Source organism: Zootoca vivipara, chromosome 10 (genome assembly GCF_965207765.1).
Source record: "Zootoca vivipara chromosome 10, rZooViv2.hap1.1, whole genome shotgun sequence".
In the NCBI taxonomy this organism is placed as follows: domain Eukaryota; kingdom Metazoa; phylum Chordata; class Lepidosauria; order Squamata; family Lacertidae; genus Zootoca; species Zootoca vivipara.
This window is the reverse complement of record NC_142593.1, coordinates 837,718-861,520: the sequence shown is the minus strand read 5'-3', so window position 1 is coordinate 861,520 and position 23,803 is coordinate 837,718. Positions and strand designations below refer to the sequence as shown.

Sequence of the window (23,803 nt, the reverse complement as noted above, 5' to 3'; positions counted from 1 at the left end):
ATGCCTATGCATTAATTGGTCACAACACCCTTTTGCACACAGGCTCCTCTGCTCTAGAATGTCTAGAGCTTCATGCTCTAGAACAGGCATGTCAAACCTGCGGCCCTCCAGATGTTTTGGCCTACAACTCCCATGATCCCTAGCTAGCAGGACCAGTGGTTGGGGAAGATGGGAATTGTAGTCCAAAACATCTGGAGGGCCGCAGGTTTGACATGCCTGCTCTAGAATGTCATCATCTTAACAGCTTGTGAATCCCATTGGCTTTCATAGTGCAAGGCTTTCCACGTGTGACCACACCGAAGCATCATCCCACTTTAACCTGCCAAGGAGCCAACAGCCTTCTTCCCTGCTACACACACAGACAGGAGCCCTTTCGAGACTAAGTCTATTTTCTGTACCTTTATGATACTCTGACAGGTAGAGAGTGGTAGGCCAACCAAACTGGTCCCGTTGATGGACATGATTTGGTCCCCAATGTTCAGCTTCCCCGATTTCTCAGCTGGTCCTCCATGCATCATATTTGCAATGATAACAGTAGGCAAGATGGATCCCCATCCGGACTCCACAATTACTACACCCAGAATTTCTCCCTTCTGCTTCTCAATGAAAACCTGAATTAGGAGAACAAAAAAACGAGAACCACCTGAAACCTTTCTCCTGTATGAAACCTACAGAATAAATGAAACTGCCTTCAAGCACACACACTTTGCTTCTCTATTGCAACTAAATCAATGAAGGGCATCTGGAAGATTTACATCAATAAAAAAGATGTATAACATTATCTGTGCAATAGTAGAGTGGAATAAAGCAAAGGAACTCAGCAGGATTATTATTGTGGGTTTAAATGACTACGAATTACATCTTCACAAAGTTCTTTTTCTACAAAGAGATTAGCATTGTATCTCTCAAGCCAGCTTCAAACAGTTTTTTTGAAACGAGCTCTTGCAACCCCGTGTTACAACTACATAAGTCAGGCATCCCCAAACTGCGGCCCTCCAGATATTTTGGCCTACAACTCCCATGATCCCTAGCTAACAGGACCAGTGGTCAGGAATGATGGGAATTGTAGTCCAAAACATCTGGAGGGCTGAAGTGTGGGGATGCCTGACATAAGTGAAAATTCTGACTGCATTAACACAGCAGGCCAAATATGTGAAAGCTGTTTCTTTTAAAAAAAATACATGGCAGATGGTAATCAATTCAATCTTGATAAATTTAGCACTATCCTAAAAATATAGAAAAGCGGGGTGTGAGAGGAGGAAAGACTGGCTGCTAATATCCCACGAGTGGAGAGCAGGGACAGAAGTCATTCTTGAGGAACTCTAATAGCTGTATAATTGTTACTAGAATTGGGTTGCTCAGGGGGTTATTAGCTCAATGGCTTTGTTATTAGAATGGGTACATACATCTTTGCAATTTTCAGACTTTGAGAAGTGGATCAGGTCATCATTGTACATGTCTTGGGTGTTGAGCAGGTCACTGTATTCCTTCTGGCTCAGGTCTTCTGGATTTATCCCATTGGCCCTCAAGAATTCCTGGTAGGCCACACTAAATGCCTGACCTATGGACTGTGCAATTAGCTGTGCCTGTAGCAGTTGCCAAAGGGGAGGGGGAATGAAACAGGAACAAAATCAGACACACCAAATTAGTTCACAAAATCAAGTGGAAGCTGGGAAAGCTTTAAAAATGATGCAACTACAGAACACATCAAAGTGATTCTTTTTTATTATAATTAGTGGTTGCTGAATCATTTGGCTCACTAAGGGCCATAAGCTGGGCAAAATATTGTGAGAGCCCTCAGCAAATGGACAGCAGTCTCATAAAAATTAGCCTCTTGTTCCTCGCTTAGGGTCTCCTCAAGTACATCACTGTATAAGAGAAAAAGATAGTTCCCAATTTGGGTCATACTTGCAATTTGTGCTTCTGGGTCTGCTGTGTATTCTCACCAGTTCTTATTCTCACCAACTCATACCCCAATAGTAGTCTAGATGGTGCCTTCCAAATGTCATGGACCGGGGGGTGGCGAACTATGGCCCGGGGGCCGGATGCGGCCCACCAGGCTCGTAAATCTGGCCTATGGACCCTGCCGCCCGTTCAGTCAGTCCCTGCGCTGAGCTGAACCGGCGCGGTGTTTCCTTGAAAAGAAGCTGAGGACGCCTCGCAGGGACTGACTTCCACGATTGGCTGTGGACAGAGAGGGTGGTGGGTGGGCGGGGGGCCTGGGCCGCTCCATGGGCATCATGACAGGCATGTCACAGGGCTTCATCTGGAGCTTGGCGCACCTGCTGGCCCTGTGCCTGGCTCCCGACTCGGCGCTACTGTTGGTGGCGAGCTCGGTTGCAGCGCTGGAGGGCGAGCTGCATGCGTGCGCGGCTTGCCCACCGACCTGGCCTCAGATGATGGGCCACAGCATGTGGTGAACGCCGCCTGGGGGCTCCACGGGGCAGGGCCAATGGAGCGGCTGCTGCTCGTCAACAACACAGGTGAGTGGGCGGTGTTGAGATGCGCTCCTGAGACAGCTTGCAGGTATTTATATTTTTCTAAATATAGCTGTCAGAGGGACAGGTGACTGGCCCCCTGATCAAAAAGTTTGCTGACCCCTGTCATGGACTATAACTTCAGCCCCAGCCATCATGGCCAACGGTCAGGGGTGATGGGAGTAAATGGTCTACCAACATCTGGAGGGCACCATAATGACTGCCTGTCCTGAAAGAATTCTCCCTCTCTTTGCTCTCTTCCTCTGTAGTCATTGTTTCCATCTCAACCCATATCATTCCAGGCCTCAGTCCCTGCCCCCACCCCAGATGACTGAAGGAGGGCCTTCTCTTGCAGTGTGATCAGTTGTGGTTGCATTTGAAAGTGAGAGGAACAACTCTTTGCTCATTTTCAATGCAGAAACAATAAAGCTCCTTACATCCTCAGATTCAAAGACATGGCAGATCATTTTATACTGTCTCTTCCCATCCTGGGAGGGATGAGATGCCTCCACATTATCCTGGGAATTAGATCTTGGCATTCGCCTGCGAGCCATCAAGACGACTATATTCCCAATATCTGCAATGTAGGAAATGGTCCTCAGCGGGTGATCCATCATAGTTTCCTAGAGAAGACAAACCCTTCCGTTAGTGTTCTTCAGCACTAACACATAAGAATTTAAAAAACATTGGCATTCAGTGCACACAAACACTTACGTTTTCCACATTAAAGGGAATTTTCATCACCTCCTAAAAGCAAAGAACAGTAGAAGTTCCCACTTGCAAGATCTCGAATTGCAGCAGTATGAGGTCAGGATATCTATCCCTCTTTGCAGAAAGCATAAGCTTGTCTGATTTTGGACTACAGCAATCTAGCAGTTCTTTTGAGTTATATTTGTAGCCCTATTAACTTTCATATGCTCCCTCCCCCATAATACTGTACTTATTTAAACCTAAAATGCTAGAAGGCATTTTATTCTTCCTTGTCAAACTGACATTTCTTGGCATAACTTTAATTTTTGACCTTTCTTAGAGTAAGCATCTGCAAAAATATTTAGGTCATAAAGGTGGAGAAATAACCTTTGTGAAATGAATGACAAAAACAAAACAAAACCATGTTGATAGCTCCTTTTATAAAACATTTGGAGTGCAATGATATTTCTGCCTCACTTCACCCCCTAATAAATGATCTAAACCATGTTACCTCTTCAGGCTAATAAAAGGAACAAATGGAAATAAATACAATACAGTATATGGGTGATGAATCAATGAGGCAACAACACTGTCTTATTTTGATGGGTATTTGCTGTACCTGAGTGTCTGCATTCAGCACTTTTATCCTCTGCGTTGAGATGAAGAGGTCAACTTCTGTCATGGGCTGAGATTCACCTTCAGGGGCCTGCAATTAAGGTCAGAGTTAATCAGCAGCAGCAACAACAAAAAAAGCATTTGTGAAGAATCCTTGAACAGAACTGTGTTAGATCACACTTTTAAAAAGCCTTAGGACACAGTCATCAGAAGAGCAATGCAACATGTAGCATTTAGATAGCAGAAGCATTTAATGTAAGCATTGAGGTATGGAAGCTGTCCATAGGGGTACGAAATGTGAGTTACGAGCTCAAGTCAGTACTGTGCACAAAAGTGTTAATTCCCTACAAATCTCTTGCCTATTATCCCTGTTCCTTCAAGCATTTTTCTCTAGACTTGCGCTCTTGCACATATCCCTCCTCCTCTTTCCCACACGTAGAAAGAAAGTACTGTGATGCCTGAGCCTATGAAGTGATTAAGAGTTGCTTAGTGGGTTCAAGGAGAGACTGAGTATACACAAACCTCTGGTATTTGTCTTGATTGTTAACTTCCTAAATGTTGCAAGACTGTCCTTGACCGAACTCTATAATCCCCTCTATTAGAGCAGGAGTAGTCAACATGGTGCCCTCAAGATGTTATGGGAGTCCAACTCCCATAAGACCTGCCAGCCAACACAGCCGATGGTCAGGCAGGATGGAAGGTGAAGCCCAACCAGGTCTGGGGTGCACTATGTTGGTTAGCTCTGCATTACAGAGCGGTTATTTAACAGAGTTAAGGAAGATGGTATAGAGAAGAAATGGACAAGCATATATACAGTGACCTTTTCTCAATGGCAGCCTTTTTATATTTGAATCATAATTTTGCATTAGGAAAATTTGGAACTTTTGTATACAGTGGTATCTCTACTTACGAATTTAATGCGTTCCGAACACAGTTTTAGAACCATACCATTTGATATATTAAAAACCTTTCTCAGTCAGCTCTATAGTTGGAAGATAGTTTTGGGGATAGCCTATTTTCCATTTAATTCAACCTTTCCGTTACCCTACTTTGCATTACCCGACTAACATGAAATGGCTAATGGTAAACAACAAAGTAAACCATGCTACTGGTTATTTGAAAAATGTCAATTTATATGGTGGTTCAAACAAATTGTAAGAAAAGGTTTGCTGGATACAGAATTTTTAAAAATAAAATGTGAAAATCAAAAGTAATAAATGCAAAACAAAACAAAAAACAAAAAAACATCAAGCTGATGAGTTTGTACTGCACCTTCTTTCTGCTTTTGGCTAATTTCTGGGCCATCTGCTTAGCATGTAATAAACAGAGACAGGAGAATAGTTAGAGAGGTATTTTCAGAGACTCCAAGTCAGGACCATGACTGCCATCTAGCCAAATTAAGTTCTGCTTCATAATTCAAATTTCACACAGAAAAGTAAATTTTTATAAAATAACCCTGTACATAGACACTAGTCGAGAGAGGAAGGCAGACAGACCAAAAAAGGAAAACATTTTACCCAGTAACTTAAAAAAAGAAGGAAAAATAGACTAGCTGCCTTAGAGGAGAATTGTACTGTTGAGAGAGGAATAATTCTGCTAAAGTGCAAATTCAGCTGTTGCTGTTAAGAAATGAAACATCATTTCTTCAATCCACAAGAGAAAAGCAATCCAGCCCCGACACTCCAATTTAGCTAAACTCCATCCAATCCTAAACATGTTACTAGAACTCAATATAAACAAATGAGTCTTATTTTTGTGGAGGCTGCTTGAAAACATCCTCGGCCAGACAGTTTGCCATGTAGATCCAAGGAGAAACAGATGCCCGCCCTTCAGGTTGCCACCTGCTCTACACACAGAGAGTAGTTCTCCTGCAGAGGATGTTGCAAGCCACCTCCACTTGGCAACTGCAACTTTAAAGCAGCCTTTGGGCAACTGACCTTTGGCCACAGGTAGATGAGCTCCTGAGCCCCCATAGCTTCCTGATGGCAAGATGAGCAGCACTGCTAGGAAATTGTGTGCCTCTGTTAACTCCTATACTGGGTCTTCAATGTGTATATACTAAAGGATCACACCATATGGAGGATCCCTACGACCAAGACCAAGTGTCTAGGATTCCAGGTATTATGTATGAATGGCTAGCAGCCATTTGGGCCTACAAAGAGGAGATGTTTTGACACAAAACTGATCAGAGGGACGTGGCACAAAGCGGCTGTCTTCCAAACCATGCCCATCAACCCTCCACACAGAAACTGGGATCGTGTTTCTTTAGGTGCCACACAAACAAAAATATTGAGAACTCATTCCATATCTTTCACAAAAAATGATTTTTGTTTGTTTGTGTGGCAGGGATTTTTTTTTGGGGGGGGGTACATTATTTCAGAATACTAACTGAACAATGATAACATGTGAATGCATGCCAAAAAACCAAGAAAATCTCAGCAACTCTACTGCTACAAATGGTAAACACAGAAAGCCCCAAGTGTGGAGCTGAGGTATAATCTAGGAGTGGTGATTTTACAGATGCCTAGAAAGAACACAACTATGTGCATCTAGATAGAAGTATTTCTGTTGTGTCCCTTCCATGCTGTGCTCTAGAGACACACAGTCCTTTGGGGAATGACCATTCTGAGGTACCAAGCAGAAGATTGAACAATCCCAATGACCCAAGCTGACGCAGTGACCCCCTCCTGACCCCAGTATTGTTCCTGCCCACCACTGCTGTGCGAGAGAGGAAGGGTGGCAGCACCCTTGCTGTGAAGGTGGTTAAAGACTAAGGGACCAGAACCACCAAGGACTCCCCAGCCACTCCATGTGCCAGGGGGCTGAGGCACAGGGGGAGCAGTGCTCTTAGTTAGGTACTGACACCAGTACAAAGACAACAGTTCCGGCAGTTTGTGCTGGATAACAGCGCAAAGTCACTGATTTAAAATACTATTAAAATACATTTTTAAAATACAAAATATACTATACATATCTATACTTCTTATAAATTCTGTGTTTATGTCAGATATCTACCAGAAAATACACAAAATGCCATTTAAAACTTCTTCAATCTTACCAGCACATTTTTGAAAAGGCAGAATAGATTCAACTTAGCAACTACTGTATATCAGTATTTCCCCCCCTCCCTGCATGGTAAATCCTCAATGCCCATTCCATGGTCATCATGTTCGTGTGAGCATTTTTCTTGGGCTTGATCACAATGCAATATATGTTAAAACAGCAAGACAATGTATTCAGTCTCCAAACCATCCTTTCCTCACCCTCCAACCCACTGCACCCCCCATGGGCCTCTCCAAAGTATTGGGACACGGTGGGCCTACAGGGCTGAACACTTGCATTTCTGTACACTGTGGATGGGCTGGATAACCTGTGTCTAGAATAAGGGCAGAAATATTAATTCCCTCCAGAGACCCCTTTTGTTCAGATTATAAGGATTATGTAATAACATCCACTGCTGTAGGATGTCACCCGCAGAGCATGAAAGCAACTTATTTTATATGAAAAAATGACCCGGCAAATTTTGGGGTCCAAACACAAATTACCACTAAGAGTACATTTCAGAAGGGGGTTTAGGCATCATTCCTAGATTTAGCTTTGACTCTTCCATAGAGACAGACAACAAGAAAGATTCCTCACCTTGATTCGGCTCACAGCTTCCTGAGCCTGCATCATTCTCACATTCTTTGATGGAGTTTTGTCCGAAAGAAGCTGAGTAGAGCCAAGGTAATTGGCAGCAAATATGATTCCATCAATTAAATCTTCAGGATCACAGGGTCCAGGAACTACAGGATGGAAAAAATTGAATTACTGAGCAAAATTATGCTGCTAATGGGAAAGAGAGAGAACACACCACTTCTGGTGCCAGAAGCAAAGGCTGCAAACACAGCTTTGGACTGGCTGAAATTCATCATGATAGCAAAAGATCAGATACAATGAGAAGAGACAAAGAGCGACCAGCCTCTCTGTCACAGAGACAGCACTTGATAATCCAACCTGACTCTTACATTTGCTCATTCAGTTGAAACAAAAGTTAACCCTGAAGCAAAATAATCTCAATGGGTTTTTCTCTTTCCTTGTCAGAAAGGCACAAAGCCCTGGTTTGGCCCCAACCCCACCTTCAGTGAGTTATATAACATCAGATAGGCTTCTAAAAATGTGCAAAATAGCATAATCAGTGCAACAAGGAAATTAAATAAATTGCCATATATTAGCTTACTTATAACAATATATTTGGCTTTTTTTAAAAAGAGTGGCTGGTGGGGAAAGAGAAATAAGAGAAACTGGGTTGTGTAGTCTTGGCTCAGGGGCTTTGGGTAGGAGAGGGGTCTGGTGTGCATGATTTTTAAAAAGTCTAATCTGATTCCCTTTTTTGACACACAGCTGCAAATGCTGCTTTCTGTGCATGTGCAGAAGCATACGGGAAGCTAAATTTCTCCTAGGATGAAGACGCATCCAGTTGCCTTTTTGGAGTGTCAATGAGGCAAGAAAGGCTGGGTTTCTCTGCAGGCACCTATTGCTGAGCAATTGTGGCTTTACCAATGGAAGCTCTGCCCAGCTTCTTTGTGGAAGCAATATCTCCTTTCCCCAGATATCACCTGCATCTTTCCAAGGTTTTCTCTGCAATAATGAAGGCTAGACACTGATATGTACCCAGCAAAGGCAATACTAGAAAGAAAACATTAACCTAGACCCACACCCTGCCCCAAATATAGTGGAGACTTGGTGTTACCCTTGTAGAACACTGGCTGGGGGACGGACCAATATTAACTGGCTCTCGCTCCACTTAGCAGAAGGACTTCTTCCCTACAAGTTCCAGCAGCTCTCAACTCTCAGACCAAATAGCTCTCAACTCAGGAGATCCTAAAAGGTATCCATAACCTGTTAAAAAACTACCTTAGCCTTAACTCAGTTTAGCTGGACTAACTACAAGTCTATGATGAGCTCCTAAATTATTTGACAGATGGTTTGTTTGTTGTGTTAAATTAACTGGCTTGTTCCTACAAAGTACATACACTTTTGCACATTACAGCAACACAGTGTACTTATACCCTCCATCGGACAGAATATTTCACCTCAGCCCTATTGTCCTGGTGCAGGGAAGAGAAAATACAACAGTCTGGGCTAACAAACGACGCAGCTTGATCCGCAGGCCCCAGAGGAAGGAGGGAGGGGAACATTATAACTCAAATAGGACAAGAATCCAAAGAAAGGATATGCATGTGAGAGAGAGATAACTGTGGGACTTCTGTATTCACTGCCAATAAGAACCCAAAGTTACAAGTTGTGCAGAAGTAGAATCATAGAATCAGAGAGTTGGAAGAGACCACAAGGGCCATCCAGTCCAACCCCCTGCCAAGCAGGAAACACCATCAAAGCATTCCTGACAGATGGCTGTCAAGCCTCTGCTTAAAGACCTCCAAAGAAGGTGAGTCCAGAGTACAGGTGCAAAAAGAGAAAACAAATGTTAGCATTGTTCTCTCCCATGCAGGTTTGGGATTCTAGTCTTTTCTGGCTGTAGCATTCCAAGCCAGGTGATCTCAAACACAATGCAACTTCTCTCTTTGAGAATAGATTTACAATTAGGTTGAGCACTCTAAAGCAGTCTACTTTTTTTTCTTTTGAAAACTAAAAAGCAGGTTTGGAAAAGCTCAGCATAACAAATGAGAGGCTCAAGGACATCTTTGAAAGCAGGAATTCAAATTGGAAACCTGGCTTATTGTAAATCATGTTTGTGCTTTAAATGTTCAAAGCCCTTGCTCAGATCGTATGAATCATAGAACTGTAGAGTTGGAAGGGACCCAAGGGTAATCTAGTCCACCCCCCTGCAATGCAGGTATTTCAGCTGAAGCATCCATGACAGATGGCCATCCAACCTCTGCTTAAAAACCCCCAAGGAAGGAGAGTCCACAACTTCCCGAGGGAGATGGTTCCACTATCAAACAGCTCTTACAGTCAGAAAATTCCTCCTGTTTAGTTGGAATCTCCTTTCTTTTAATTTGAAGCCACTGATTCCAGCTGCACCCTCCAGAGCAGGAGAAAACAAGCTTGTTCCCTCTTCTATGTGACAGCCCTTGGGATAGTGGAAGGCAGCTCTCATATCTGCTCTCAGTCTCCTCTTTTCCAGGCTAAACATACCCAGCTCCTTCAAGCGCTCCTCATAGGGCTTAGTTTCCAGACCCTTGATCCTCTTGGTTGCCCTCCTCTACACACCTTCCAGCTTGTCAACATCCTTCTGAAATTGTGGTGCCCAGAATTGGACACAGTATTCTAGGTGTGGTCTGAGCAAGACAGAATAGAGTGGGACTATTACTTCCCTTGATCTGGACACTATACTTCTGTTGATGCAGCCTAGAATAGCGTTTGTTTTTTTGCTGCTACATCACATTGCTGACTCATGAAAAGCACGTGGTCTATCAAAATCCCTATATCCTTTTCACATGTATGGCTAGTAAGCCAGGTGTCCGCCATCCTGTATTTGTGTATCTGATTCTTTCTGTCCAAGTGCAGAACCTTACATTTCAGGCCTTACTGAAATTCATTTTGTTAGTTTGGGCTAAATTTTAACTCTGTCTTCTGCAGAATTAGCCACCCCTCCCAGTTTGGCATTATCTGCAAATTTGACAAGGATCCCCTCAATTCCTTCACCCAAGTCATTTATAAAAGCATTGAACAACGGACCCAGAACAGAACCCTGCAGCACCCCACTTGTCACTTTTTCTCAGGATGGCGAGGAACCATTAATGAGTACTCTTTGAGTTCTGTCAGTTAACCAGCTACAAATCCAGCAAAAAATCTTTAAAAAATTATTTATGCTGAAAAATGTAAAAGCATATAGTGTGTAATAGATAATTCCTCAATGCAAGAAGAATTTGTGGGGTTCGAGACAAAACACTCAACTGAAAAACAACAACCATAACCAAATTAGTATTCTATAAAACATTTTAATGATGCAATCCGTTAACCAATTCAGCTGCATGCACACAATTATAAATAGTCCATAACTTAGTCCAATACTATCAATGTTTCCAGTGGGTTTAATGGGATTTAATTATTGCTAAGGACTTACAGGTCTTTATTTTGGTATGAGCTTTCGTGTGCATGCACACTTCATCAGATCCGAAGTGTGCATGCACACGAAAGCTCATACCAAAATAAAAACTTAGTTGGTCTTTAAGGTGCTACTGAAGGAATCTTTTTATTTTGCTTCGACTCAGACCAACAGACCAACAGTGACTTACAGGTCTGCAATCTAAGCCAATTTAATGTACAGGGGATATATTTTCTGGCGATAGTAGAGACATCGGAATATAAAGAATAATGTTCTGAACAAAAGTCAGAATTGCACAGTGTTGGACTAAGACTGGGAAGACCCAGATCCAACCTCCACTAAGCCAAGAATCTCACACCAGGGGCAGACACTCTCCGCTTAACCTACCTCACAGGGTTTTTAGGGTGGGGGAAGACCCAGGTACCCTCTCCTAAGTTCTTTTAATGTAGCTAAACCAGGGGTGGGCTAACCTGTTGTTGGACATCAAGTTCCATCAACCCCAATCAGCATGGCCAAGAGCCAGGGAAGGTGGGAGCAATATTTGGAGGGCCAAATGTTAGCCAACCTTTGGTTAAACAAAATACAGATTTACGTACTCATTAAGTAGTTTACTGGTTACTGGTTGTGCAACTGAAGGTTAATATTCAGGTGACCATTAACATGGGCATATAAAAGCTCCCAGAGAGCTTGTTCGCATAAGACATTTGGACAGAATCGAGCATATAGTCAAAAGCATGCAGACAACATTATTGCCACTATTAGTTTTAATTGTGATTATTAATACTGAAAATGCTTTTAGGCCCCAATCCATGTTGGACATAGTGCACCAACACAAGCATGTTAGCAAACTGGATGTATTGACCCCAAATCCAAGTGGTGTCCTGGCACTTCCGGAAGGGCTCCCAGTGGAGGCATCTGCGAATGGGAGGGACAAGGTGCCATTTTTGCTTATTTCCCCTCCTTCCTTGCAGTTTCCAGCACAGCAAAACAATTGATTCCAGAGAGTTGGGAGCCCTTCAAAACAGGGTGGAATGTTGAAGGTGGTACAGGAAGCTTGCAGCGGGGAGCGGAAGAGGAGGGAATTGGCAAAAGGTGGCTCTCACCTTGTCTTCCATTAGCAGATGCCCTCACTGAATTGAATGCCCTTCCGTGACTGAAAAGCTGCCCAGGGGATGCAAGCTGAATCTGGCCTGGAGGCAGCGAGAAGCTGAGCCCAATGCAAGGCTCAAAAGAGGAGGCCCACATGGACCAAGGTAGACATGAGTCTGACCTTGGCCCTCAAGGCTTTTTCTTTACTAAATAGAAGCCCCAGGCTTTGCCCATGCCATTGTCCCTACATGGAGGACTCTGAATTATCATTGTCTTCCAGACAGACATCAATGAGGGCTTTTCTCCTGAGGCAAATATCAGTTGCAGTGCGTAGGGAGAGATCCAGATTGTGACTGCAGTAGGGACAAAAGGAACAAGCTGCGCTAGAACCTTCTCCCTCATGTGCCTGGGTTGTTGTCTTTCTTCAACTTGCAAGTTTTGCTTCTATGGTGATGAAGCCTCTCCAAGAAGTGCTGGCAAAAGCAGTGGAGGCCCTTCATCCCATAACCCGGCCCTGAAGAACAAGCACTTGAGAAAGTTACTAAACAGATTGTGTGAATTGATTAACACCTGTTCTTACCTCACATTGCACTTACTGTATATGAAAAGGTTTTTGAAACGAGAGAGAGAGAGAGAGAGAGAGAGAGAGAGAGAGAGAGAGAGAGAGAGAGAGAGAGAGAGATTTTGATAGCTTACCTTCAACATAGGTTGGGAAAGAAGCCAAGCTTTTTCTTGACTGTAATTAAGAGAAACAGGATATCAAACTAAGCTAAGCATGCTGAGGTATGCATTAAAAAGCCTTTCATGCAGAACTGACAAAGTTATTCATCACACACTGACAGTTGTTACCCGATCTCTGTGGATAGCCTAGTAAGAAATATGTATACATATTTCAAAGGATCGGTTAATTATTAAGAAGTTATCCTAGAGTGTAGTCTAGACCATTACCATCAATAAAGTATTTCCAGGCTGCCTTTCCTACCGGTATGAATGACAGATTTTTAAAGTTCCAAAGATGTCACAAACATTTATCATGTCATGAACAGAAACAGTGACAAAAAACTAAAGAACTCTAGACTCTGGCAATGTGTTAAGGGTCTTAGGCTTACATTTATAGGTCCATTCATGTGAAAGAACTTCTTAGTAATCTCGCTCATTGCTGAAGTTTAGATAAACCGGTAGTTTTAAGGTAAGAATTAATCCACTTTGATTGAACACAAGCAATCCCTAAACACACAAAGAAGGAAGCCCCACTGAACACAATGGGACTTACTTCCAAGTAAATACAGCAAATGTTTAAAATTCATAAAATACAATAAAACTTATCTGAAGCTACAGTTTGATTAGGTCCTATAGAACAGCATCTTGGAACAAGAAAATAACTAGTAAAGAGAAAAATGTCAGATAGAAGTATCAATTACAGTACTGCCAAATAACTGAAGACCTCTTGCTGACAAGACACTTTGAGGAAATTAAGTACTGGGGTGAGATTGTGACATCTATTTCCACCAGGGAACCGACTTTTGCGGCCATTTGCTCTATTGCAATGCTCCGACTCCAAGATCCTTTTAAATAATTCATCCAATTGCCATGAGCAGATTAAAGTGGTTTATCTTCTGCATTCAAGTAGGCAGAGATAATAAAGCAGTAGAACAACAAAGAGCATTTATGAGAAAAGCTTAGTGGCATAAAATACACAGCCTTCAGTTAACTGATATAAAAGCTTTACTATTATTATAGCTACCATTATTACTATAAATCTTGATTCCTTCTTTCAGAGAGAGTAGTTTTTAAAAATATCTATTATCCTTCAGAACAAATATTTGTTACAAATACATTTGTGTAATCTCTTGACTGATACTCCCTCCATTTAGGCATTTGGCTTTATACAAAAAAAAATCTGTGCAGAAGCAAAACATTCCATATCTCACTAAAGGGCTGAAGAAAGGAGGAGAGAGGTAGAGGATACATTCTGAGAGTAACTTCATACTGGCACATTGCTTAACACGCTAAGTGTCAGCCTGCCCTGAAAAACTGTGATTGGTATTTTTAAATTAAAAATTATTCTTAAAAAAGCTATTTCCCCAAATGGATAGATTTACTGTGTGCAGTTATTCAGAATATACCGGGTAGCTGTTAGGTTTGGCTGACACTTTCTAACATATCCTTCAAATTTCAGGAAAAGAGCAAATATGTCCAAATGCCTGGAAATTTTGAGAGGGAAGTATTCCAACTTTAACATCTTGGTCAACTGAGCCTGAGGATGGGACACCTGCATTTCCACTTTTAGAAGAGATATTCCTGGGGTTCGTGTCTCTATAGTGTGTCCAGGCAGGTGAAGCAGAAATGATTCAGTTGTGACTTTGCGTAGCTAGAAAGTCTAGTGCAAGGTGAATTCCAAGGAAGCAGTATCACTGCTGCCTTTAAGGAGTACATCTTATGTGCTCTTTAAAAAGATGCCCAAGGACCACCCCCACCCTCAAAAAACCCCACATCAAATATTACTAGTAAGCAGACAATACTATAAAGAATTCTACTGTTAACCTATTAGGACAAAGCATTTCAAAGTAAAGTAACATGCATGTCTTCGGGCAGCGAATTGTAGTACTACGGAAATTGGACTCTGCTTTGTGGAAAGACATTTGGAAAGTGTTGTGGCAATTCTCATTTCTCCCCTGAGGAAGGTGCTGCTGTTTGTTTAAAAAGAACTGTAGGAATATTTCTAATATACTAAATTTAGGAATAGTTATCAGTGATTCCAGCAGTGCTTATAAGATCTTCAGTCTACAGCATAGCTGCCAAGTTCTCCCTTTTTTAAGAGAAATTCCCTTATGCTGAATAGGCTTCCTCATGAGAAAATGGAAAACTTGACAGCTATGGTCTACAGTGGTGCCTCGAGTTACGAATTTAATCCGTTCCGAAGGCACCTTCGTAGGTCGAAAAATTCGTAAGTCGAAAAATGCCATTGGAAACACGATTTCCCAAAGGAATGCATTGGAAACGGAAAAAATTTGTAAGTCGAAGCAACCCTACCTAAAAATTTGTAAGTCGGAAAATCCCTATCTAAAACCGCCGCGGGTTTTTTCCGGATGTCGAGACATTTGTAAGTGTGCAGCCATTACCCCCATTCGTAAGTCGAAAAATTTGGTTGTCGAGTCGTTTGTAAGTCGAGATACCACTGTACCAAACCTAACTCTACCTAATAAAAGCTGCATTCCTAAATCAGATTGGATTTGAATTTACTGGTGAATACATGTATTGCAGACTGCAGCCTAATCTAAAAAGCTTATTGCATACCATAAATAAATCATTTTTTAAAAGATTGTTTAATGCACAGAACACAATTAAGGAGTCCTAAATATGGGGAACATTTTCAGTAAAACTACTGCTTTTAAAAAGACCTGTACTGTACTCTACCTCCTTCTTGGTGGGGGTTTCTGCTGTTCCACCGACATCTTGGTGATGCTGCAGACCTGATGATTCAGCACCTCGTGGGGAAGATGAATCAGGAGATGGAGACTAGACATAGAAAAGATACACAATGAAATAAAATGCTGACAGAACAATAAATGGTATTTGTTGCTTTGAGATTGAGGACTGGGCAAAGGGTTCAAGGCAAATAAGAACTCCAGCAAAATTAAACATGCAGCATTTCATGGAATTATATTCAGATTTATATTTTCTTATAAGCAAGTCCTATTAATTTTAAGTCTGCATAAATGTAAATAATAAAATTATTGTTGAACCACTAATTTGAAAAAAAACCTGCAGATATGGTTAAAAGACTGGATGCAAGAAAACTGTACATTAGAAAGTACATTAGGAAAAAAGTACATTAGTAAGAAGTGGGATATATGGTTTTCAGGTCTGCGCATTTTAAAATCAAGTCCCCTGTAGTGAGTTTTGGCTTAATATTTGCTGATAAATATGTAATTAAGCAGCAAATTATATTAAAGCCCATGACTGCTGCAACAACAAATCCAGACATTAAAACCCTCCAAAGCCATGCCTGAAAAAAAGCTGTTTATAAGGCTGTTTGTATAAACAGCACTTTTGTGTCTGGATATCTTTAGTTTCTTTAAATCTTATTTCTGGACAAGTTCAATAGAAAGTAAAATCAGAAAGCCAAGCTTACAGAGTCCATTGAAAATATGAGGACAACCATGTAATGCAAAACTGAGTTCTAGCAAAGTTTATACAATGGAATCAGAAGTAAAGGGTAAAAAAAGGAAAGGACCCTGTGGACGCTTAAGTCCCGTCAAAGGTGACTATGGGGTGCAGTGCTGAGTGTTAATCAGAAGTATGGAAGCAGAGAAAGATTTTTGAAAATTGTTACTTATTAGTATTTAAAGCCTTTTTATCTTGCTCTTTGGTTGGGGGAAAGAACTCAGACAGCAGCTTACAAATATCAATAAAACAATAGAAATTACATTTGCAGGTGACAAATCAAACCAACTCTGTTCTTATTTCATTTACCATGCAGAGTCCCAAGTTTTCAAGGATGCAGCACTTCTCCTCTTTCCCCTTTGTCTTGTGTCCCTCTCACCCCACAGTCAACGGTGCACACATTTCTTACACTGTCTGTGTGCCAAGAGCCCAAAGGATTCTTGGAAGGGAACACAAAGCCACTTGGGAACAATTCAGAGGAAAAACGGATTATATGCGCAATGAAATAGTAAGTGAGGGGAAACCAAGCACTTATTGGAGATGGAGAGAAGCCCCTTGAACCCACTCTCAAAACTTCCAGGGCTTGATTCAAAAGAGCTCTGCTGAAGTCATGGGGATTTCCAGGCTAACCAGCACCAGCGCTGCCACAGGCCTCTGTGCTGCCCCAGCTGTTCCAGGAGGTTGAAGGATGGCTGACATGAGCCTGCTCACACAAGACATCTTCGGAGCTCAGGCCTTGTCTGCCGACCTCTAAATACAGGATGAGAAGAGTCTTTCCTCCCCTCCCACCAAACACTGCATTTTCAGAAAAATGGAATAAAGTTCCCCTCCCATGTCCAATGCCTTCTTTCTATTATAGTCTCCTTGCTAAAAGAAAAGCAGGAGGAGAGTGCGCTGAAGAGATCTGTATCACTCCATAAGCTTGCAGCGACTAACCAGAAGTGACAACGGGACAAAATAAATGTGGTTACACATTGTGAAAAGCAAACTCACCCTCCACAGTCACTTACAAATCTCACAAATAGCAGTTCTCTACAACCTACAACTATTTTAAAAACTACACCACAGCGGCACAGTTTAATTTTTGAGAATTAATTTCTACTCTTCTGTATCATTCACAATATTATAGAAGCATCAGTAATAAAGGCTGTACAGCGATACCTCGAGTTACGAAGACGATCTGTTTCGCGGCCGTCTTCGTAAGTCGAAGTCTTCAGATGAAGTGCCACTTTTGCGCATGCGCGAAACGTGCTTTCGCGCTTCTGTGCATGCGCCGACCACATGCACCGCTATGCGCAGGTGCAGAAAACGCACATGCGGTGCGCGCGGCGAAAAGACTTCCGGGGTTGTCAACTTCGGAAGTCGAAACCTTCGGAAGTCGAATCGTTTGGATGTCGAGGTATGACTGTATTCTTCACAACTATGTTGCTTGGATTTCTACTGCAATGTCTTTTGTACATTGCAACCTTTGCATCAGAAAAATGAATATTAAGCACCACTTGAATATAGTTATTGTTCATAACTTTAAAAATTCAAAAATATTCTATTTTTCCTATCATAATTGTTGTTATGGTAAGAACCAAAACACCAGGACAGATCCAAATTTCAAAAGAAAATATCCAAGAAGATCATGGATGCTCCTACATCACCCACACATAGAAATGTCAGAGCAACACAACATTAACGTTATTAAAAGTTTGGAATTGTGCAGACAGAACACCTTCAGGGGGCAAGTAAACAAAATCCTAAATTGACAAATACTCTCTTGCTACAATTCACTTACCATTCTCCTAAAATACTCAGCATTAGACATCCAAAAATTCTCCATTTTGATTTTGCTGCTGTTCTTCTCAACTTCAGAGTTGTCTGCTAATTGCTAACAATAAAGTGCCACCAAATTACTTTTTCCAGTGGTGTTATGTGCCTGGAACTTGAAATTGGAGCCTGTAACAAGAGATGTTGCTAGTACCCTATCTATGTAGATTAACCTTATTTGATACTGAATGGTTGTCAAACACCCATACATAACAAGGTCATTCTCCCTTAGCAAGCAGCTACCGGTATTCCTCTCATTTATTGCCTTGAAGACATAAATTTCCAGCAGAATTGCAGTACTATTGGTATCTTCTGAATAAGTAATAAATGATATTAATGTACAATGTTAGGTGGTTAAAGTACAAATATTTTTTTAAACAGCAAGCTGAAGTTAAGAGCTATAATAGTTATGGAATTTCCCCCCCCCCGGGGGGGGAGTTTATAACTGAAAGTAAAGCATAATTATTAAACATACAATAATTTCATTGAAAATATTGAAGTCAATTGGACCTGAAGTTAATAATGACTAGAGAGTCTCATTGTTTCCAAGAGTTTACTCAAAGCTTGATTAAGTCTAGATCCAACCCAATGTACAGCCTGATCCTAGACATTTCATCTGAATACCAGTAAATGCAACTGATTATGGAATAGCCACGAGGACAAAGTGCTACCATGGCTCAGGCTTACTGGCAAATGTGATAGAATTCAGTTTTTCAAGCAGATTTAAAGCTTAAGTTATTACAAGCCCTGGGCCTTTGGAGTAGATCAGACTAAGAATAAGAATAAGGGTTCTTTAGTCCCTGCAGTGAGAAAGTCCCCATTTTTGTCTTCTCCTGGCTAGTGGAGGCCCTTAGGAGGCATAGTCATAGTATTTCCTTTTCCCCCTTCTTGCATTCTTTGCAAAGTTAGAATGAATTGTCTATAGTATAAATGTTCCTTTGTTTGTATGTCCAACCCTGGTATTTGATTAAACTGGGCTTCTGATAAAGCTTTATATGTATAAAAATAAAAAATTATGGAAACCCTAAAGCTACCCTTCAGATCTTTTACAATATGCATCTTCCTCCTAGCTATGTCCCAGCATTCAAGACCAGGTCTTCTTTTTTCAGGTTTCCATTTAAAGGCTGGGAGCTTCTTGCACTCGAGTCTACTTCACTTTTCCATTCTGGTGAACAGGCCATGAGGACTTGGTGCAAGTAGGAAAATAGTGAACATACATTTTATCTTTCCATATATTACTTGATTCTGAATTCTATGAACGGATATATATGTATTTGACATCTCGGTCTTACATGCAATGCACACATACAACTCCACAGAATTCTGAATCAAGCCTTTCATGGTTATTTGTAAAAAATATATCCCCCCCCCTTTTTTTAACAATGGTATCTTAGTCAGCAAAAGTCTAAGTATTCAAGTATTCAAGCATGTAAAAAAAATGAAAATTACTTGGGCCACTGCATAATTTTGGAAGTAAATTCTATCAACCAAAGGTCCAATGGAATTCCATCTGTGCTCCAAAGAGCAGCTCTAAAACTTTGGCTGAGCAAATGTCAGGCACAGCATCATCCCATCTGCATTGCTGGTGACATCATTTCAGGCTCCTGCAGCACCTGAAAGCTGCTCCATTATTCAAAGCGCCTTTGCTATTTATTCCCTTCGTTAATGATAGATGAGCGCTGCTGTGGAAAAACTGAGGCTCTGCAAAGCTGGACAGCTCCAGGCGGAGAACAAGGGAAACCTGTGGACCCCAAGGCAAGCGAAAAGAAAACAAAGGATATTACCCCCAAGGGAGGCAGAAAAGAGAAATGTGTTCCTCAGAAATGTTACACTCCACTTGCAAAACCAGACCATCCATGTGCTTCATTTACTAAACATCATGAAAACAAATGTGTTAAGTTGTGGGTGAGCAGCAGACAACACAGCGATTCTCCAAACAGCTCTTTATTTGAGTCAGGACACAACTGAACTGCATTGCTGAGCCAGCCTGCTTTTATAGAGGCTGGTTCAAACAATGTAACAAAACATCAATCAAAATTCCCTCCTAAAGTTCCCTCCTAAAACAACTGCCTCGGACCTGAGGGAAAACTATATACAGTAAAGTGACTTCAATACATAACAAAATCCACAAAGTCTGCGGATTGCAAGCCAGGGAGGAGCTGTCACAAACTGTCCTTCTGCACCACTGAGCATGAGGCATTTGGGGTAAATAAAAAAGCATTGCATGTGATGGACATGCAAAGTTGGGAAAGGAGACCTTTATTGAGTCAACTCACAATTGTCAAAAAACACTTCTTTGGGGGAAACCATGAAGTGCTCTGAATTAAGACCCTTTCTTTAAGCTAGTGGTTTCTAAACTTTTGCTAAGAGAAATTCTCCTCCTCTGAGAATATTAGAAGCTGCAAGCTATTCTTTTTTCTCCAAAACATCACCATCATGCATCAAGTTAGAGAAGTTGAACAATGTACTAAGTTTGCGATGGCCTACTTGTTTCCATTACTTTTATATTTTTGCTACTATGGTTTATTATGAAGGCTGCCCTTGGCTATTCATGTGGAATAGAAAAGGATTTTTAAAATTCTAACCAAAGCCTGAATATATTTGCCTAGGTTAGCAAATATACTCAAAACCTCCACCATTTGGGAGCAACTTAATCTATAAAAGTATCTCAGAAATTATGCTGCAAGTTAAACAGAACTTCAATCTTACTGTCCACTACAGCTGAAAATCAAAAGCAGCTTCACGTGGGATGTGGCTGTGGGGGAAACCAGACCTGAAAAGGTCTTGCACTGTCACACCCTATTTCTATCTCATATGAAAGGCAATTCCTGCATCTTTCCTTGTGGAAAATGTTTTGTCCTCTCCTTGCATTGGGAGTTTTAAGCCTCCTTTCTGGATAGCAGGGAGATTGGGGGGACGAGACGGGACAGGAAGAGCAAGGCACCCGCTTTCCCCACTTCTTTTGCATAGCGATGCCCAAAGCCTTGCTGACTTTCATTTCCAGTATCAATCCAAAAGTGCAGGATTTTTAAAATCTCTGTTGATTGAGAAAATATCTTTCTCAACCCATCCCTCTTATCAAATACCCTAATAGAAAATGATGGGGATGAAGCCTGCGAGCTTATATCTACGAAGCATGCGTGCAACCAGGCAAATGACTCTGCAAAATAAGAACTCCCTAGAGATAGTAACCCTAGTACAGGCTGAAGCACAAAGACTAGCTGGCTTCTGCCTTCATCAACAGTTTAGTATATTTTGAGACTCCAAAAAACCCCAGCAGAATACAAAGTAATATACGGTACTCAAGTCTGACAAAGTGCTGGGGCAGCAGCACATTTAGGCTGCTATAATTCCACTGAAGTCAACTGTACAGGATTTTAGCCTGATTTGCTATTATTATTTTATTTAACAAAATATATACAAATTTTGTATATATTATATACAAAATTTATACTCAACAGAAAGTCGCTAAGTAGTTGGCAATCAACAACCTAAAACATTCCTTAAGGCCTTGCCATTCACTGGATTGAATTCCCACAGCAAATATTATTGAGGCATCCCGTGGTGCTTAGGAAACACCAAACACAAAAACATTAATAGGAGAAGGAGGAACACTTCCTTTGCACAGCAACTGAAAACAAGAACGCAGTTTCTGAATCAACAGGCTGATCATGAGCAGTGGAAGAAAACAAGTCTGCTGCCTGGATGACTGAAAAACTAACATGAATCCATAAGATCTAGTAACAGGTAGGTAGCCGTCTCATAGCTGTCAAGTTTTCCCTTTTCTCGTGAGGAAGCCTATTCAGCATAAGGGAATTTCCCTTTAAAAAAGGGAGAACTTGGCAGCTATGAGCCGTGTTCGTCTGGCGTAGTCGAAACAACATTAAAAAATTCCTTCCAGTACCACCTTAGAGACCAACTAAGTTTGTCATTGGTATGAGCTTTTGTGTGCATGCACACTTCTTCCGATACCATAATCCATAAGAATATTGACCATCACACCATTGCAATTCCACATGACACTACGCTAGTGCTCAGCAACACACAGGAGCAAATGCATCAACACAAATATTTAGAAATTAACCTGTGAGAGGACACAGCTTACCAAAGCCACATCTAAATATTATTTTTATATTTCTTTTCCTTTTTTGCCAATGTTTTACAATGAATGTTGGTCTAGCCAAAGGAGAATTTGTAGTGTAAATAATTTTGATTTCCAAACACAATTAATAAGGAAAAATAACATTTAACTACGGTATGTATTTCCCCCCCCACACACACACAAGTAGTTAAAAACACAATAAGAAAAGGCTATGCAGTTTTGTGAGATTTTGACCTAAGCTCATCATCAAAATGTAATCCAGCCGTTCGGCATACTCACATCTCCCTCTAGTGGACCCTGATCCTCCCCATCCCTGGTTGGGCTGATGTCCTGTCTCATCACCCAAATGGGCTCTTTGGGTTCATCAGGGGTATAAGGAGAACGGATGGTCCTAGTCTTCACTTCCTCAATAGCTTCCTTAATGTCTTTGATAGCCAGGGATATTGCATCCCTTTTCTCCTTGCTGTATCTTTGCACTGGATCTCCCACATTAACTGTGGGTCTAGAGCCAATGGACAGCGGACGGTTGCCTTCATGGTGAACATGAGCAGGAGCGTCAGCAGGATCCGCATTCTGCTCTGCTTCTGGCATGTCTTCAGCAGCTTTGTCCAGGCTCTGAGAACTCATGCTCTGCTTGACTTCAGCCACAATTTGGTCAATGTCTTCCTCTTGTTCATAACTGTCCATCCTTGGATAGGGAGCAAACTCTGCCTCTTTCTCGGGGCTGTCAGACTCTCCATCAGAGCGCTCGTCATAGTGGTGGAGCCGGGCACCGAGAGCTTCCTTTCGATAGTTGTCCGCCTCCTCCCTCTCTTGCTCGTAGAGTCTAAGGCCTTCCTGAGCATCAAGGTCAGGTGTGTCACCTATCTCCTCGTAAACATGTTCCTGCAGCCCATAGTCAGCATAGGGCTCAGCATACTGCTCATCTTCCCCCCGGTGGAAGAGCCGGTGGGTGTACACATAGCCTGAATAAGCAGCATTCATGGCTTCCTCGTGCTCAATGGAATGGAAGTGCAAGTGGTTGGGGAGAGTTCGGTTACGAATCGTCTCCGCATGTTCTGCCTCAGCATTTTCTGTGTACTCCTCTGCCTCGGGCCTGTACTGCACTGCATAGGCACTCTCATCCTCATTGTCCAGCACTCGGTCTCCTTCATAGGCATCCTCCACTGTGGCTATGACATCTCCCTCAGCAGTATCCGTGTGGTTGTGAAAGCCGCTCTCAGTGCTAGCTGATCGTGCTAACGTGCCCTCCTCGTCCTGTCGAGAACGTCCTTCAAGGCTGCTATTGGCACGTCTCGGGTAATGAATGGCATACTGGGGCTGTTCATCCTCCACCTCAGAATGTTCCAGGTCAGCCTCCACAGATTCATTCACCACTCTACTCCTTAGTTCATCATTCACCTCTCCTTCAGCTGGTCCCTCAAAATGGTTCATGGCAGGTTCTTGAGGGAGCCTCACTTATTCTATTGACATTTTGTGTGTTGAGGCTGTAACAAATGACAAAAAATGAACACCTCTTATTACACAAGAACAAGGAAGGAGCTTCTTAAAGCCCTATAGAATTAACGTAACAATACAGTATTTAGAATCAATTGGCTTTTTTGCTTTCACATAAAATAAACTGTTTATTATTATTATTATTATTATTATTATTATTATTATTATTATTATCATCATCATCATCTCTATATATATATATATAAATGTAGAAAATGTGTTTTGTTGAAGCCCACCTTTCTCCGAAACCGTTTGCCTGATTGTGATCAATTTTAGCCACCGCGTCATATGCGGATGGCA

At 41.7% G+C, this 23,803-nt stretch overlaps 2 protein-coding genes across 5 annotated transcripts in view; both read right to left on the bottom strand.

Annotated features, from left to right (window-relative positions):
• The window catches only part of KLF9 (KLF transcription factor 9), a 619,671-nt gene that overhangs the window by 273,359 nt on the left and 322,509 nt on the right, over positions 1-23,803 (bottom strand). The gene's annotated exons all lie outside the window — the stretch shown is intronic.
• Positions 1-23,803, bottom strand: part of APBA1 (amyloid beta precursor protein binding family A member 1) — a 74,926-nt gene that overhangs the window by 5,485 nt on the left and 45,638 nt on the right. The window contains exons 2-11 of one of the 4 annotated variants that reach the window (XM_035099645.3): positions 22,286-23,493; positions 15,340-15,441; positions 12,619-12,658; positions 7,422-7,567; positions 5,055-5,087; positions 3,787-3,873; positions 3,192-3,224; positions 2,915-3,100; positions 1,407-1,586; positions 399-611 (exon numbers count right to left, since the gene is read on the bottom strand). In XM_035099645.3, coding sequence (XP_034955536.2) covers positions 399-611; positions 1,407-1,586; positions 2,915-3,100; positions 3,192-3,224; positions 3,787-3,873; positions 5,055-5,087; positions 7,422-7,567; positions 12,619-12,658; positions 15,340-15,441; positions 22,286-23,440 — 2,175 coding nt within the window. In that variant the 5' untranslated portion in view covers positions 23,441-23,493. The remainder of the gene's footprint in view (positions 1-398; positions 612-1,406; positions 1,587-2,914; positions 3,101-3,191; positions 3,225-3,786; positions 3,874-5,054; positions 5,088-7,421; positions 7,568-12,618; positions 12,659-15,339; positions 15,442-22,285; positions 23,494-23,803) is intronic. The other 3 variants (XM_035099648.3, XM_035099649.3, XM_035099650.3) reach the window with 3 other exon arrangements.